General features: G+C 42.7%; 2 protein-coding genes across 2 annotated transcripts; both read right to left on the minus strand.

The window, feature by feature from the left end:
* Positions 1-5,232: 5,232 nt before the first annotated feature.
* LOC145914276 (uncharacterized) lies at positions 5,233-6,710 on the minus strand. Its single transcript, XM_083002082.1, has 2 exons — positions 6,645-6,710; positions 5,233-5,650 (listed from the first exon to the last, which is right to left on the minus strand). The coding sequence occupies exons 1-2, from the start codon at positions 6,683-6,685 to the stop codon at positions 5,389-5,391; spliced, it is 303 nt and encodes a 100-aa protein (XP_082858208.1). The 5' UTR covers positions 6,686-6,710; the 3' UTR covers positions 5,233-5,388.
* A 737-nt stretch (positions 6,711-7,447) lies between these two features.
* Positions 7,448-9,096, minus strand: LOC145914226 (uncharacterized). The gene is made up of 2 exons (XM_083002018.1): positions 8,929-9,096; positions 7,448-7,952 (listed from the first exon to the last, which is right to left on the minus strand). The coding sequence occupies exons 1-2, from the start codon at positions 8,967-8,969 to the stop codon at positions 7,691-7,693; spliced, it is 303 nt and encodes a 100-aa protein (XP_082858144.1). The 5' UTR covers positions 8,970-9,096; the 3' UTR covers positions 7,448-7,690.
* Between the last annotated feature and the right edge of the window lie 5,600 nt (positions 9,097-14,696).

The following is a 14,696-nucleotide window of genomic DNA, read 5'->3' on the forward strand; positions in this document are numbered from 1 at the left end:
GTATCGCCGTCTGGTCTGTATTAAGGCGCTTTCTTTCTGTTTCAGTCTTTGCGTACAAAGCCATAAATTTCTTTATTTCAAGACTGCCTTACAGTTAACGTAAAGTAGTACTGACGCATCTGTAACTGACGTTGCTCTCACAATAATAAGTCAAACTAAAACACAAATTTTGTCGCCTGAGTGTATGCAAACGTGGTTGCATTGCGAATAGTAGAAGGGGTTTAGGTCGACCGACACATTGACAAGAACAGGACTTTACCCATCATCATACGAGATTTATTCGCTCCACGCAAACCATAGCTTTTGCCCGAACGTCCATCAAACCTTCCACCGGAGGTTCGCAGTCAATAAAGTACGGATTGACGCCAAATACCACGCAATCCTCGCTACATCTGCAACTGCGAGCCCACCCAGGCAGCTTCTCTCCTGTCATGGGACGTACAATCTCTGCCTGTGAATGTGCAACGCCTGGCGGTCACAAACTGTAAAGTTTCCGGTTTATTCAACCTTGCCCACGGCCCTGACAGAGAGAGATCTGCTTGATGCCCGAAGTGTAGCCACAGGCCAATGCTGAAGTTATCGCTCATTTGAAGTCAAACTCCCTTCAACAGCGATCGAACATCAAACAGTGATTGGCAGATTAGGTTATTTTGTCGTAGAAACGCAGCACACCGCGTTCTGTGGACGAAACATGAAATTGTCCCGCCCATGCTCACCATGCAATACTACTATGTCTTTAATTGATCAAAAGGCATTGTCAGGTCATATTCAGAGAAGGCTGACGTGGTTGCTGTTATTTAATTTAGAAGAAATTTCGTTGCAATCACGTCACATGTTAATGCCACAGCACAGGAAAAGCAACAGCAAAAATTGTTCCACGTTAACCGAGGTTCGTCCAATTGTAAACCTTAACTGATATCCAAACCAATGCTACAACTTCCTTACATAACCTAGTTCAGATGCTTGGACAAAACAAGCAGAGGCGGTGCAAAATGCCGACAGTGGCCTCCTTTCTGCGAAATTCGACCGCCAAAACAAGCCGCCCTCTTTGTTGCGTGCTTAATATCAAAGGCCCGATCTTTTTCTTAGTATCTGCTGACCGGTAGTTAAAACTGGCCTCTTTTATCCGTAATTACAGCCCACGCTTGAGAGACCAACGGGCACGCGCCTTGAAAACAAACTTAATTTTGGGATAATCATACTGACGTCACCAAACGTGGGCAGTCAGTTGTATTGATAAAATTGACAAAAATCGGACGAATCACATTATTGGCCCATTTTTGTTACAGACTACTCAACTTAACGAGTTGTTACGCTATAATGTATTACTGTGTTTTCGAATATGGATTTTGCACTTACATTTTTCTGCAAACTGCTGTATTTTTCTGAAACCTCCAAAGTATTTCATACCACCGCCCAATGATAGAAACAGAAATATTTTTGATAGTTTTAATTGCAATTGGTTAGAAGCCGTGTAACAAATATAATTTCAAATAAAGCGAACTCCGCTTTGTTGGTAGAAATAACTTTAATAACCTCATAAAGCGTAACACGTGTTTTAGAATGTGCGAAACTGCCTGTAAAATATAATAGAATTTCATGGAAACAAGCAGACTAAAGCCCATTGTCTGATCGTAAACCCATTTGCGTACCAATTGCTTTGTAACAAGCGTTGCACCGCAAGTACACACAATCCGTATGTATAGCACGATTATTGTCCGTAACAACAGCAATCTGGCTTTAATCACTATATGTAAAACATCAAAATGCATGGATATAAATCGTGATTTGCCATCAGGAACTTTATACATTTCTGTAAGTCAACTTTGATCGTTAAGTCGTTCATCAGGCGATGCGCATTGGTATACATGGAAACCTTTATGCTTTACACTTCCTATACATTGTCTGTAGAAAACACTTTTTACAAACCGACTAACATTGAGTTTACCCCAAATTTATGCGATATAATGCTAGGGATAAACGAGGTAGTTCGTCGTTCAGCCTGTCTTTATATAAACTGCTGTAATTGAGGTACATGTTCTAATTACATTGACGACACGGCCCGCGAAACATCAACAGACTGCATAATTTTCTAGCGGTCCTGGAATTTATACAGACTCCCTGTTATTTAAAGGCAGATGGTGGGCGTAAAATAGCGAGACAACAAAAAAAAACAACAAGGCAAATGCCAGGTCAGGTGGGTGTCTTATTCCAGCCTGCGGTACACAAGAGCGTTGACAAGAGCGCAAATTTAATAACCTCCGCGACAAGCAACTATAGTGTGGGTTGCACATAACCTACCTCCTTTCTACGAGCAAACAAGTCTTCGAGCTAACAAGTGTTTTATCGGAAAAGTGACGGCAGCCCCTTTTTCGTTTAAAAAATATTCTGATAAGGGATATCTTACTGTGCAATTTTGTTTTTCACATATCATTGCATCATCATTAGCAACTCCGTCTAACTGGTGTTTCCGTCATTAAACGACTTCGTACTGTGGAAACAAAGACTATTTGAAAGTTTGTTTTAAAGCGTCGAATCCCCATTTCCCCTTACTCACGACTCATCCATCTTGGTTTGGCAAACAACGCAATCGCAAGTATGACAGAACGTGGGTGCGCCTGAAACGTCTTGTTAAACCCTGTTTTGTGACGTTGTTTACTTTGCGCTTCTGTCTCACGCGCATCCCTCTATTTTTAGCAAAATTTGGTCCCATGATTAAACTCCAACATACCACATTACAGGCTAATTTTTTTGGCACTTTGTTGTGTTACGTATAAACAGGGATGCCATGTCATCCTCATTTTTAAGGTATTTCCTTATTTTTACGTTATTTAAGTTGATTTAACTCTGGGTTTTCTTTTTCAACAATGGTAAATGCAAACGTGTTTTGCATGCATGTTTGGTTTCACATTTTGACATCAGCCCTAAAAAGGTCATGACGTTCACATTGTACATAATTTAGCGTCATTAAAGGTAAATCGTTTCCGTCATCAAACGTCAAACTTATTTTTGCGATCCATACTGCTGGCTATGCTGCTGCGTATAAAACAAAGCGTAGTCCTTTGCACAGACTGTGTGCGCACATTTTTTGCTTTTAGACAGATTCCGTCTGAAGTACAATGCCAGACGTTTTAAATTCCAACACCAACATCAAAGACTTATCCTGATTATCCTCAAGTTTGAATGTGTCCTCCACACCTTTAATACACAATCGCGATCACTCCACATTTGTAGCAGACAATGCGTCAAAGCATTCGAGCAAAGTCATTTCTGCTTGCCAAGCACGTTTAAATTGTCTCTTTCATGTTCTACAAATATTGGACAGGTATCTTCCAAATGCTTTCATGAAGCTGTTCGTCGCGTCTGGAATTTTCGAAACCTATGAATATCAGTGTTCGCCATCACACAGTGAGATATGAAAGTACCGGATTTTGCGTATAGTCCCCGATCAATAAAAACCGAATTTTCTGTCATGGACGTCATCCGGAAACAATTGAAGCAAACGGTTTGCTTGCTGATAACAAGAATGAGTCATGCTGCGCTTCGGGGTAAACAACAGACTTTTCGACCCCGCGTCAATTTCTGACAGGTTTTAACACAGATATTGGTTCCTAACCTTACTTGATACATTCTCCCTTTGCTTGTATTGGAGCTTATGTCAGGCATTTTTATTACTGCTGCCAAAAGAGCTGACTTGTAGCTATACATTTCTCCCCTTGTAACACAAACGTTTTCAATATTACAAAATTTATGTTTATCCGATACTATTCGTGGAAATAGTTACCAAACGCAGCGTATGATCAAAACACGCAAATATGCTACTAATATAAAGAATAGGGAAATTACATTGAACAAAAATGTAAGGTAGACATTCCTTCTCAGAACTCACGAAATTCCCCTTTCGGAAGGATTTCCTCCCCGGTTGTTATAAGCGATGGCGTTCGGCACTTCTCCTTAAAAATACTTTTATCACAAGATTTACAATCTTGACTCATTCTATATTGCTTTCATTTATAGGGGCAATAAAACGCGATAAACAGAAAACGTTTGCTCACTTTGGATGATCATAAACTAAGAAAATGTCAATGGTTCGGCCCTCCCATGCAGCAATACTAAGTCGGTCTTTTGATTTTACGTATACTTGAAATTCAATCCATGGAAACAAATACCTTAACGTAAGGAAGTCCCCAACAGCGGCGTCGCTTTGGCTCTGTCTAGTTTAGGCGGATTTGAATAATTGATGGGTTGCCTTTGTCGACCCATGGGTACCTTGAAGCGGTTGTCAACAACAAAGGTTATGTCTTATTTTGTAGATTAGCTGTACACACCTGCTGAATTGCCTGGCTTGCGTTAGTTTGCGACAAAACAATTTCAATATCCATCATTTATGCAAAACTTTATCAAAACAGTGGTTAAGTTTGTTGAAACGCGTCTTTTGAAATATTTGAAGCTATGGCTTTCTAAAAATGGTAATCTTCACATGACCTTTGTACAGCAGTGAGATTCCTACAACAGGGCAACTGTTTTATTCACGGGACTTGTGACTGGACAAATGTACGGGCAATCCGCACTTGGTATAAATAAATCGATGTATGGGGATCCGAACACCTCCACATCTGTTGTTGATTAAATTTGTGGCCAATTGTGAAATTCCTGAAAAGTTTTAAATTGTGAATACCAAAAGCTTATGAGAAAAGCATCAGTTGCCTACACAATTTTTCTTGAATGTTAACAAACTACACTCGCTCGCACCACCTAGCGGCAGTAATGTTTAAAAGAACATGAAGTATGGAAGGTGTTCGCTGCAAACGTGACACCTTGTAAGTTTCAGTCAAGCACAACGCAAAATTCCTGCTGTCCTTAACTCCACTCATAATGCATGGGACGACACTGACAAAAAAACTGATTTAGACACGGCATGACACAGAGTCTAAGGGCTGATTCTCACAAGAGTCCAAGAGCAAGGTGGAGGTTCAACTAAACATGGAGTGTCTTATCGGTCAAATACAAAACCATCGTTAAATTTGGACACGTGTAAGCATTTTTACGGTCTGTTTGTTGTTGTTGTTGTTGTTGTTGCACCACTTGCGGTACCAGTGTCGCAAACAACGTTCTTTTTTCTCTGATGTATAGTTTTAGGAAAACTCCTTTGTGTCAGCTTTATTTGCAATAATACCCCATTTCAAGAGCACAAGCATACAAAAGCCATGCTCACAAACACAGCGTGCCCTTTAATTTTTTGCACTTTCATGTTGAAACTTTTTTATGAGATTGAAAATAAGGCAAGCAACAAGTAGCTAACGAAAACGCAGCATTAAGTGTAAAGCAACAAATACGACACAGGGCATGCACTACTTTCGATAGTCCGGAAACGACGAAAACGCAACACTACGCAAAATTAGGCCGCCAACCATATGCCTCACGTTGATAAATCTCTCCATCTTCTTTGATGTCTTGTGAAAATTTTAAGGGCACAACTTCTTCTTCATGAACTAAAACGTGTTTTGGACTTTCGTGAACTGCTTTGCTGTGGGTTGGGTACAACACCGATGATGTTTGCTGCGTTCCTGCAGGTTTGTCTTCTTCGATAAGGTTGTAGCGCAAGTCGAGTGTGAGGAAATCGACCAGTTGCTGCTTGGCCCTCTGTTTTCTGCAAAAACTTTTTGTTATCCAAGTCTGGTCCCCAAATAAAACTTGACCTGTACGTCTTGTGGAACCAAGTTGTATATGTGTAGAAATAGGTGTGACTTAACAAGCAGGAAAGACCAGAAACCAAAACTAGCATGAGATAAACAACAAACAACAAAAACAAACACTTCGTTTCCATGGCCAACTCGGACAATGCACTCGGTCATTACCCAAAGTCGACCAAATTGAAATGGCCAGAATAGTTTGCGTTTCCAGGACCAAAATTATCCACGCGTAACGTAAATAAACAACTATCGACCGACAGTCGACGACTGGCGACGACCTTGTTCAAAAGTCACAAAAAAGAAAAAAAAACGTAGATTTTAACAAGAAATTCGTACTCATTTACGGACCTCTAAAACCCCTTGGGAGCCCGCGACCCCGGTTGGAAACCACTGGTTTAGCATGTTGAACTAAAAAGGCAGTAAATTATGTAGGTTGGTTGCGAACAGAAAAACTACATGTAAACAAGACATGTCGTCTCAAACGTATTTTATATTTTAAAGTTGAACCATACACTAGATTGTGAATCGTGTTCACTAAGGCCTCGGGGGACGGGGTGGTAAGATTGAAAAACCGCGCGTCCGTTAACAAAGCGCAATTATCGTCGTTGCGGTTTCGTAACAAGCTTTCGAAGTGGATTGTTGCGCACTTATTCATAGGCATGCAAGTCGTTCAATAACATGTTATTATGCATCTCGGTTGCCACTTTTTGATAAAAAAACTTCTTTCAAACATTGCATCTTGCATTTTCAATGTTCAATACTAGACCAATAAATGAGATGAATATGTCACAAATCGAAACCACATTATAGCATGTAGGCAAAAAGTGGTAGTTGCACAGAAAAAATTGGCAGCGTAATCAATCTTTGTTTTTTTGCAAAAAATATTTGTACGTCGATATCACGTCGTTTGCGAAATCGTACCAGATTGCTTTAGCAGTTTAGCGCACTTACCTTTCCATTTTCCGTTGGAGAACCAAACTATCTGAGTCCATGATCAAGTTCCGGCGTTTATTAAAAGCCGAGATTCTGCACCTATAGACGTGACACTCGTAGCAAAACAATAGAAGCTGACAGCTTCACTGATATACCCAAGCTAACGTTTGGTTGAAATCTGCCTGGGAAACGAACATTTTCGTTACAGACAAAATTCGAAAATCAATGTATCGAGCGAAACAACAAACCGGTTTAAACCGGATTTGGAGACATTCAATTTTCGGTCGATTTTCGAAAAAACACCAAGGCTAACCCCTTTCCGTTTTTTCCGATTTTGGCCGAAACGAAAATATCCGGTTTGAGGCCGAATTCACCGGAATATTCCGGTTTCAAACCGGTTGGGGCCGGTTTCAGCTTTGGGGCCGGTTTCACCTAGCGGCAGTAATGTTTAAAAGAACATGAAGTATGGAAGGTGTTCGCTGCAAACGTGACACCTTGTAAGTTTCAGTCAAGCACAACGCAAAATTCCTGCTGTCCTTAACTCCACTCATAATGCATGGAACGACACTGACAAAAAACTGATTTAGACACGGCATGACACAGAGTCTAAGGGCTGATTCTCACAAGAGTCCAAGAGCAAGGTGGAGGTTCAACTAAACATGGAGTGTCTTATCGGTCAAATACAAAACCATCGTTAAATTTGGACACGTGTAAGCATTTTTACGGTCTGTTTGTTGTTGTTGTTGTTGTTGTTGCACCACTTGCGGTACCAGTGTCGCAAACAACGTTGTTTTTTCTCTGATGTATAGTTTTAGGAAAACTCCTTTGTGTCAGCTTTATTTGCAATAAAACCCCATTTCAAGAGCACAAGCATACAAAAGCCATGCTCACAAAAACAGCGTGCCCTTTAATTTTTTGCACTTTCATGTTGAAACTTTTTTATGAGATTGAAAATAAGGCAAGCAACAAGTAGCTAACGAAAACGCAGCATTAAGTGTAAAGCAACAAATACGACACAGGGTATGCACTACTTTCGATAGTCCGGAAACGACGAAAACGCAACACTACGCAAAATTAGGCCGCCAACCATATGCCTCACGTTGATAAATCTCTCCATCTTCTTTGATGTCTTGTGAAAATTTTAAGGGCACAACTTCTTCTTCATGAACTAAAACGTGTTTTGGACTTTCGTGAACTGCTTTGCTGTGGGTTGGGTACAACACCGATGATGTTTGCTGCGTTCCTGCAGGTTTGTCTTCTTCAATAAGGTTGTAGCGCAAGTCGAGTGTGAGGAAATCGACCAGTTGCTGCTTGGCCCGCTGTTTTCTGCAAAAACTTTTTGTTATCCAAGTCTGGACCCCAAATAAAACTTGACCTGTACGTCTTGTGGAACCAAGTTGTATATATGTAGAAATAGGTGTGACTTAACAAGCAGGAAAGACCAGAAACCAAAACTAGCATGAGATAAACAACAAACAACAAAAACAAACACTTCGTTTCCATGGCCAACTCGGACAATGCACTCGGTCATTACCCAAAGTCGACCAAATTGAAATGGCCAGAATAGTTTGCGTTTCCAGGACCAAAATTATCCACGCGTAACGTAAATAAACAACTAGCGACCGGCAGTCGACGACTGGCGACGACCTTGTTCAAAAGTAACAAAAAAGAAAAAAAAGAAATTCGTACTCATTTACGGACCTCTAAAACCATTCCACGAACCCCTTGGGAGCACGCGACCCCGGTTGGAAACCACTGGTTTAGCATGTTGATTTAAAAAGGCAGTAAAGTAAATGTGGGTTGGTTGCGAACAGAAAAAAACATCATGTATACATGTATTTTATATTTTAAAGTTGAACCATACACTAGATTGTGAATTGTGTACACTAAGGCCTCGGGGGACGGGGTGGTAAGATTGAAAAACCGCGCGTCCGTTAACAAAGCGCAATTATCGTCGTTGCGGTTTCGTAACAAGTTTACGAAGTGGATTGTTGCGCGCTTATTCATAGGCATACAAGTCGTTCAATAACATGTTATTATGCATCTCGGTTGCCACTTTTTGATAAAAAACTTCTTTCAAACATGGCATCTTGCATTTTCAATGTTCAAAACTAGACCAATAAATGAGATGAATATGTCACATATCGAAACCACATAAAAGCATGTAGACAAAAAAGTGGTAGTTGCACAGAAAAAATTGACAGCGTAACCAATCTTTGTTTTTTGCAAAAAATATTTGTACGTCGATATCACGTTTAATGTGAAATCGTACCATATTGCTTTAGCAGTTTAGCGCACTTACCTTTCCATTTTCCGTTGGAGAACCAAACTATCTGAGTCCATGATCAAGTTCCGGCGTTTATTAAAAGCCGAGATTCTGCACCTATAGACGTGACACTCGTAGCAAAACAATAGAAGCAGACAGCTTCACTGATATACCCAAGCTAACGTGTTCTCTGTATCTATTTCAGACGCTTGGTGTAAAGTGATCTTTAAATCGCCGCGTATACGTAAACCTTTGCAACGATTCGCGCCCGCAAAAAGCCCAAGGCAAAAAGAAATAAATCTATCAGAAACTTGAACGGGAGAAATCTATTCAAGTTTGCAATATTGTTATTCATATGCCATGTAATGAAATCATCGCAGGATACATGATTAACAATGTCATGCATCATCACTTAATTGATTGTTTTCTCAGTAAGGATAACGATAACATCAGTCAAATGGCGCCAGAGGCAATTTTTTGGCCAATGGAAAATGAAAAAAGATTTGGCTGAAATCTGCCTGGGAAACGAACATTTTCGTTATAGACAAAATTCGAAAATCATTGTATCGAGCGAACCAACAAACGGTTTAAACCGGATTTAGAGACATTCAATTTTCGGTCGGCCGAACGAAAATATCCGGTTTGAGGCCAAATTCACCGGAATATTCCGGTTTCAAACCGGTTGGGGCCGGTTTCAGCAGCCTCCCGAACCAACAAACCGGTTTAAACCGGATTTGGAGACATTCAATTTTCGGTGGATTTTCGAAAAAACACCAAGGCTAACCCCTTTCCGTTTTTTCGGATTTTGGCCGAAACGAAAATATCCGGTTTGAGGCCGAATTCACCGGAATATTCCGGTTTCAAACCGGTTGGGGTCGGTTTCAGCAGCCTCCCGAACCAACAAACCGGTTTAAACCGTATTTCGAGACATTCAATTTTCAGTGGATTTTCGAAAAAACACCAAGGCTAACCCCTTTCCGTTTTTTCGGATTTTGGCCGAAACGAAAATATCCGGTTTGAGGCCGAATTCACCGGAATATTCCGGTTTCAAACCGGTTGGGGTCGGTTTCAGCAGCCTCCCGAACCAACAAACCGGTTTAAACCGTATTTCGAGACATTCAATTTTCAGTGGATTTTCGAAAAAACACCAAGGCTAACCCCTTTCCGTTTTTTCGGATTTTGGCCGAAACGAAAATATCCGGTTTGAGGCCGAATTCACCGGAATATTCCGGTTTCAAACCGGTTGGGGCCGGTTTCAGCAGCCTCCCGAACCAACAAACCGGTTTAAACCGGATTTGGAGACATTCAATTTTCGGTGGATTTTCGAAAAAACACCAAGGCTAACCCCTTTCCGTTTTTTCGGATTTTGGCCGAAACGAAAATATCCGGTTTGAGGCCGAATTCACCGGAATATTCCGGTTTCAAACCGGTTGGGGCCGGTTTCAGCAGCCTCCCGAACCAACAAACCGGTTTAAACCGGATTTCGAGACATTGAATTATCCGGTTTGAGGCCGAATTCACCGGAATATTCCGGTTTCAAACCGGTTGGGGCCGGTTTCAGCAGCCTCCCGAACCAACAAACCGGTTTAAACCGGATTTCGAGGCAAGAAATTTTCGGTGGATTTTCGAAAAAACACCAAGGCTAACCCCTTTCCGTTTTTTCGGATTTTGGCCGAAACGAAAATATCCGGTTTGAGGCCGAATTCACCGGAATATTCCGGTTTCAAACCGGTTGGGGCCGGTTTCAGCAGCCTTCCGAACCAACAAACCGGTTTAAACCGGATTTCGAGGCAAGAAATTTTCGGTGGATTTTCGAAATAACACCAAGGCTAACCCCTTTCCGTTTTTTCGGATTTTGGCCGAAACGAAAATATCCGGTTTGAGGCCGAATTCACCGGAATATTCCGGTTTCAAACCGGTTGGGGCCGGTTTCAGCAGCCTCCCGAACCAACAAACCGGTTTAAACCGGATTTCGAGGCAAGAAATTTTCGGTGGATTTTCGAAAAAACACCAAGGCTAACCCCTTTCCGTTTTTTCGGATTTTGGCCGAAACGAAAATATCCGGTTTGAGGCCGAATTCACCGGAATATTCCGGTTTCAAACCGGTTGGGGCCGGTTTCAGCAGCCTCCCGAACCAACAAACCGGTTTAAACCGGATTTGGAGACATTCAATTTTCGGTGGATTTTCGAAAAAACACCAAGGCTAACCCCTTTCCGTTTTTTCGGATTTTGGCCGAAACGAAAATATCCGGTTTGAGGCCGAATTCACCGGAATATTCCGGTTTCAAACCGGTTGGGGCCGGTTTCAGCAGCCTCCCGAACCAACAAACCGGTTTAAACCGGATTTGGAGACATTCAATTTTCGGTGGATTTTCGAAAAAACACCAAGGCTAACCCCTTTCCGTTTTTTCGGATTTTGGCCGAAACGAAAATATCCGGTTTGAGGCCGAATTCACCGGAATATTCCGGTTTCAAACCGGTTGGGGCCGGTTTCAGCAGCCTCCCGAACCAACAAACCGGTTAAAACCGGATTTCGAGGCAAGAAATTTTCGGTGGATTTTCGAAAAAACACCAAGGCTAACCCCTTTCCGTTTTTTCGGATTTTGGCCGAAACGAAAATATCCGGTTTGAGGCCGAATTCACCGGAATATTCCGGTTTCAAACCGGTTGCGGCCGGTTTCAGCAGCCTCCCGAACCAACAAACCGGTTTAAACCGGATTTCGAGACATTCAATTTTCGGTGGATTTTCGAAAAAACACCAAGGCTAACCCCTTTCCGTTTTTTCGGATTTTGGCCGAAACGAAAATATCCGGTTTGAGGCCGAATTCACCGGAATATTCCGGTTTCAAACCGGTTGGGGCCGGTTTCAGCAGCCTCCCGAACCAACAAACCGGTTTAAACCGGATTTGGAGACATTCAATTTTCGGTGGATTTTCGAAAAAACACCAAGGCTAACCCCTTTCCGTTTTTTCGGATTTTGGCCGAAACGAAAATATCCGGTTTGAGGCCGAATTCACCGGAATATTCCGGTTTCAAACCGGTTGGGGCCGGTTTCAGCAGCCTCCCGAACCAACAAACCGGTTAAAACCGGATTTCGAGGCAAGAAATTTTCGGTGGATTTTCGAAAAAACACCAAGGCTAACCCCTTTCCGTTTTTTCGGATTTTGGCCGAAACGAAAATATCCGGTTTGAGGCCGAATTCACCGGAATATTCCGGTTTCAAACCGGTTGCGGCCGGTTTCAGCAGCCTCCCGAACCAACAAACCGGTTTAAACCGGATTTCGAGACATTCAATTTTCGGTGGATTTTCGAAAAAACACCAAGGCTAACCCCTTTCCGTTTTTTCGGATTTTGGCCGAAACGAAAATATCCGGTTTGAGGCCGAATTCACCGGAATATTCCGGTTTCAAACCGGTTGGGGCCGGTTTCAGCAGCCTCCCGAACCAACAAACCGGTTTAAACCGGATTTGGAGACATTCAATTTTCGGTGGATTTTCGAAAAAACACCAAGGCTAACCCCTTTCCGTTTTTTCGGATTTTGGCCGAAACGAAAATATCCGGTTTGAGGCCGAATTCACCGGAATATTCCGGTTTCAAACCGGTTGGGGCCGGTTTCAGCAGCCTCCCGAACCAACAAACCGGTTAAAACCGGATTTCGAGGCAAGAAATTTTCGGTGGATTTTCGAAAAAACACCAAGGCTAACCCCTTTCCGTTTTTTCGGATTTTGGCCGAAACGAAAATATCCGGTTTGAGGCCGAATTCACCGGAATATTCCGGTTTCAAACCGGTTGCGGCCGGTTTCAGCAGCCTCCCGAACCAACAAACCGGTTTAAACCGGATTTGGAGACATTCAATTTTCGGTGGATTTTCGAAAAAACACCAAGGCTAACCCCTTTCCGTTTTTTCGGATTTTGGCCGAAACGAAAATATCCGGTTTGAGGCCGAATTCACCGGAATATTCCGGTTTCAAACCGGTTGGGGCCGGTTTCAGCAGCCTCCCGAACCAACAAACCGGTTTAAACCGGATTTGGAGACATTCAATTTTCGGTGGATTTTCGAAAAAACACCAAGGCTAACCCCTTTCCGTTTTTTCGGATTTTGGCCGAAACGAAAATATCCGGTTTGAGGCTGAATTCACCGGAATATTCCGGTTTCAAACCGGTTGGGGCCGGTTTCAGCAGCCTCCCGAACCAACAAACCGGTTTAAACCGGATTTGGAGACATTCAATTTTCGGTGGATTTTCGAAAAAACACCAAGGCTAACCCCTTTCCGTTTTTTCGGATTTTGGCCGAAACGAAAATATCCGGTTTGAGGCCGAATTCACCGGAATATTCCGGTTTCAAACCGGTTGGGGCCGGTTTCAGCAGCCTCCCGAACCAACAAACCGGTTTAAACCGGATTTCGAGGCAAGAAATTTTCGGTCGATTTTCGAAAAAACACCAAGGCTAACCCCTTTCCGTTTTTTCGGACTTTGGCCGAAACGAAAATATCCGGTTTGAGGCCGAATTCACCGGAATATTCCGGTTTCAAACCGGTTGGGGCCGGTTTCAGCAGCCTCCCGAACCAACAAACCGGTTTAAACCGGATTTCGAGGCAAGAAATTTTCGGTGGATTTCCGAAAAAACACCAAGGCTAACCCCTTTCCGTTTTTTCGGATTTTGGCCGAAACGAAAATATCCGGTTTGAGGCTGAATTCACCGGAATATTCCGGTTTCAAACCGGTTGGGGCCGGTTTCAGCAGCCTCCCGAACCAACAAACCGGTTTAAACCGGATTTCGAGGCAAGAAATTTTCGGTGGATTTTCGAAATAACACCAAGGCTAACCCCTTTCCGTTTTTTCGGATTTTGGCCGAAACGAAAATATCCGGTTTGAGGCCGAATTCACCGGAATATTCCGGTTTCAAACCGGTTGGGGCCGGTTTCAGCAGCCTCCCGAACCAACAAACCGGTTTAAACCGGATTTCGAGGCAAGAAATTTTCGGTGGATTTTCGAAAAAACACCAAGGCTAACCCCTTTCCGTTTTTTCGGATTTTGGCCGAAACGAAAATATCCGGTTTGAGGCCGAATTCACCGGAATATTCCGGTTTCAAACCGGTTGGGGCCGGTTTCAGCAGCCTCCCGAACCAACAAACCGGTTTAAACCGGATTTCGAGGCAAGAAATTTTCGGTGGATTTTCGAAAAAACACCAAGGCTAACCCCTTTCCGTTTTTTCGGATTTTGGCCGAAACGAAAATATCCGGTTTGAGGCCGAATTCACCGGAATATTCCGGTTTCAAACCGGTTGCGGCCGGTTTCAGCAGCCTCCCGAACCAACAAACCGGTTTAAACCGGATTTCGAGACATTCAATTTTCGGTGGATTTTCGAAAAAACACCAAGGCTAACCCCTTTCCGTTTTTTCGGATTTTGGCCGAAACGAAAATATCCGGTTTGAGGCCGAATTCACCGGAATATTCCGGTTTCAAACCGGTTGGGGCCGGTTTCAGCAGCCTCCCGAACCAACAAACCGGTTTAAACCGGATTTCGAGGCAAGAAATTTTCGGTGGATTTTCGAAAAAACACCAAGGCTAACCCCTTTCCGTTTTTTCGGATTTTGGCCGAAACGAAAATATCCGGTTTGAGGCCGAATTCACCGGAATATTCCGGTTTCAAACCGGTTGGGGCCGGTTTCAGCAGCCTCCCGAACCAACAAACCGGTTAAAACCGGATTTCGAGGCAAGAAATTTTCGGTGGATTTTCGAAAAAACACCAAGGCTAACCCCTTTCCGTTTTTTCGGATTTTGGCCGAAACGAAAATATCCG

The sequence above is a fragment of the Ascidia mentula genome, chromosome 9 (assembly GCF_947561715.1).
Source record: "Ascidia mentula chromosome 9, kaAscMent1.1, whole genome shotgun sequence".
Classification (NCBI taxonomy): domain Eukaryota; kingdom Metazoa; phylum Chordata; class Ascidiacea; order Phlebobranchia; family Ascidiidae; genus Ascidia; species Ascidia mentula.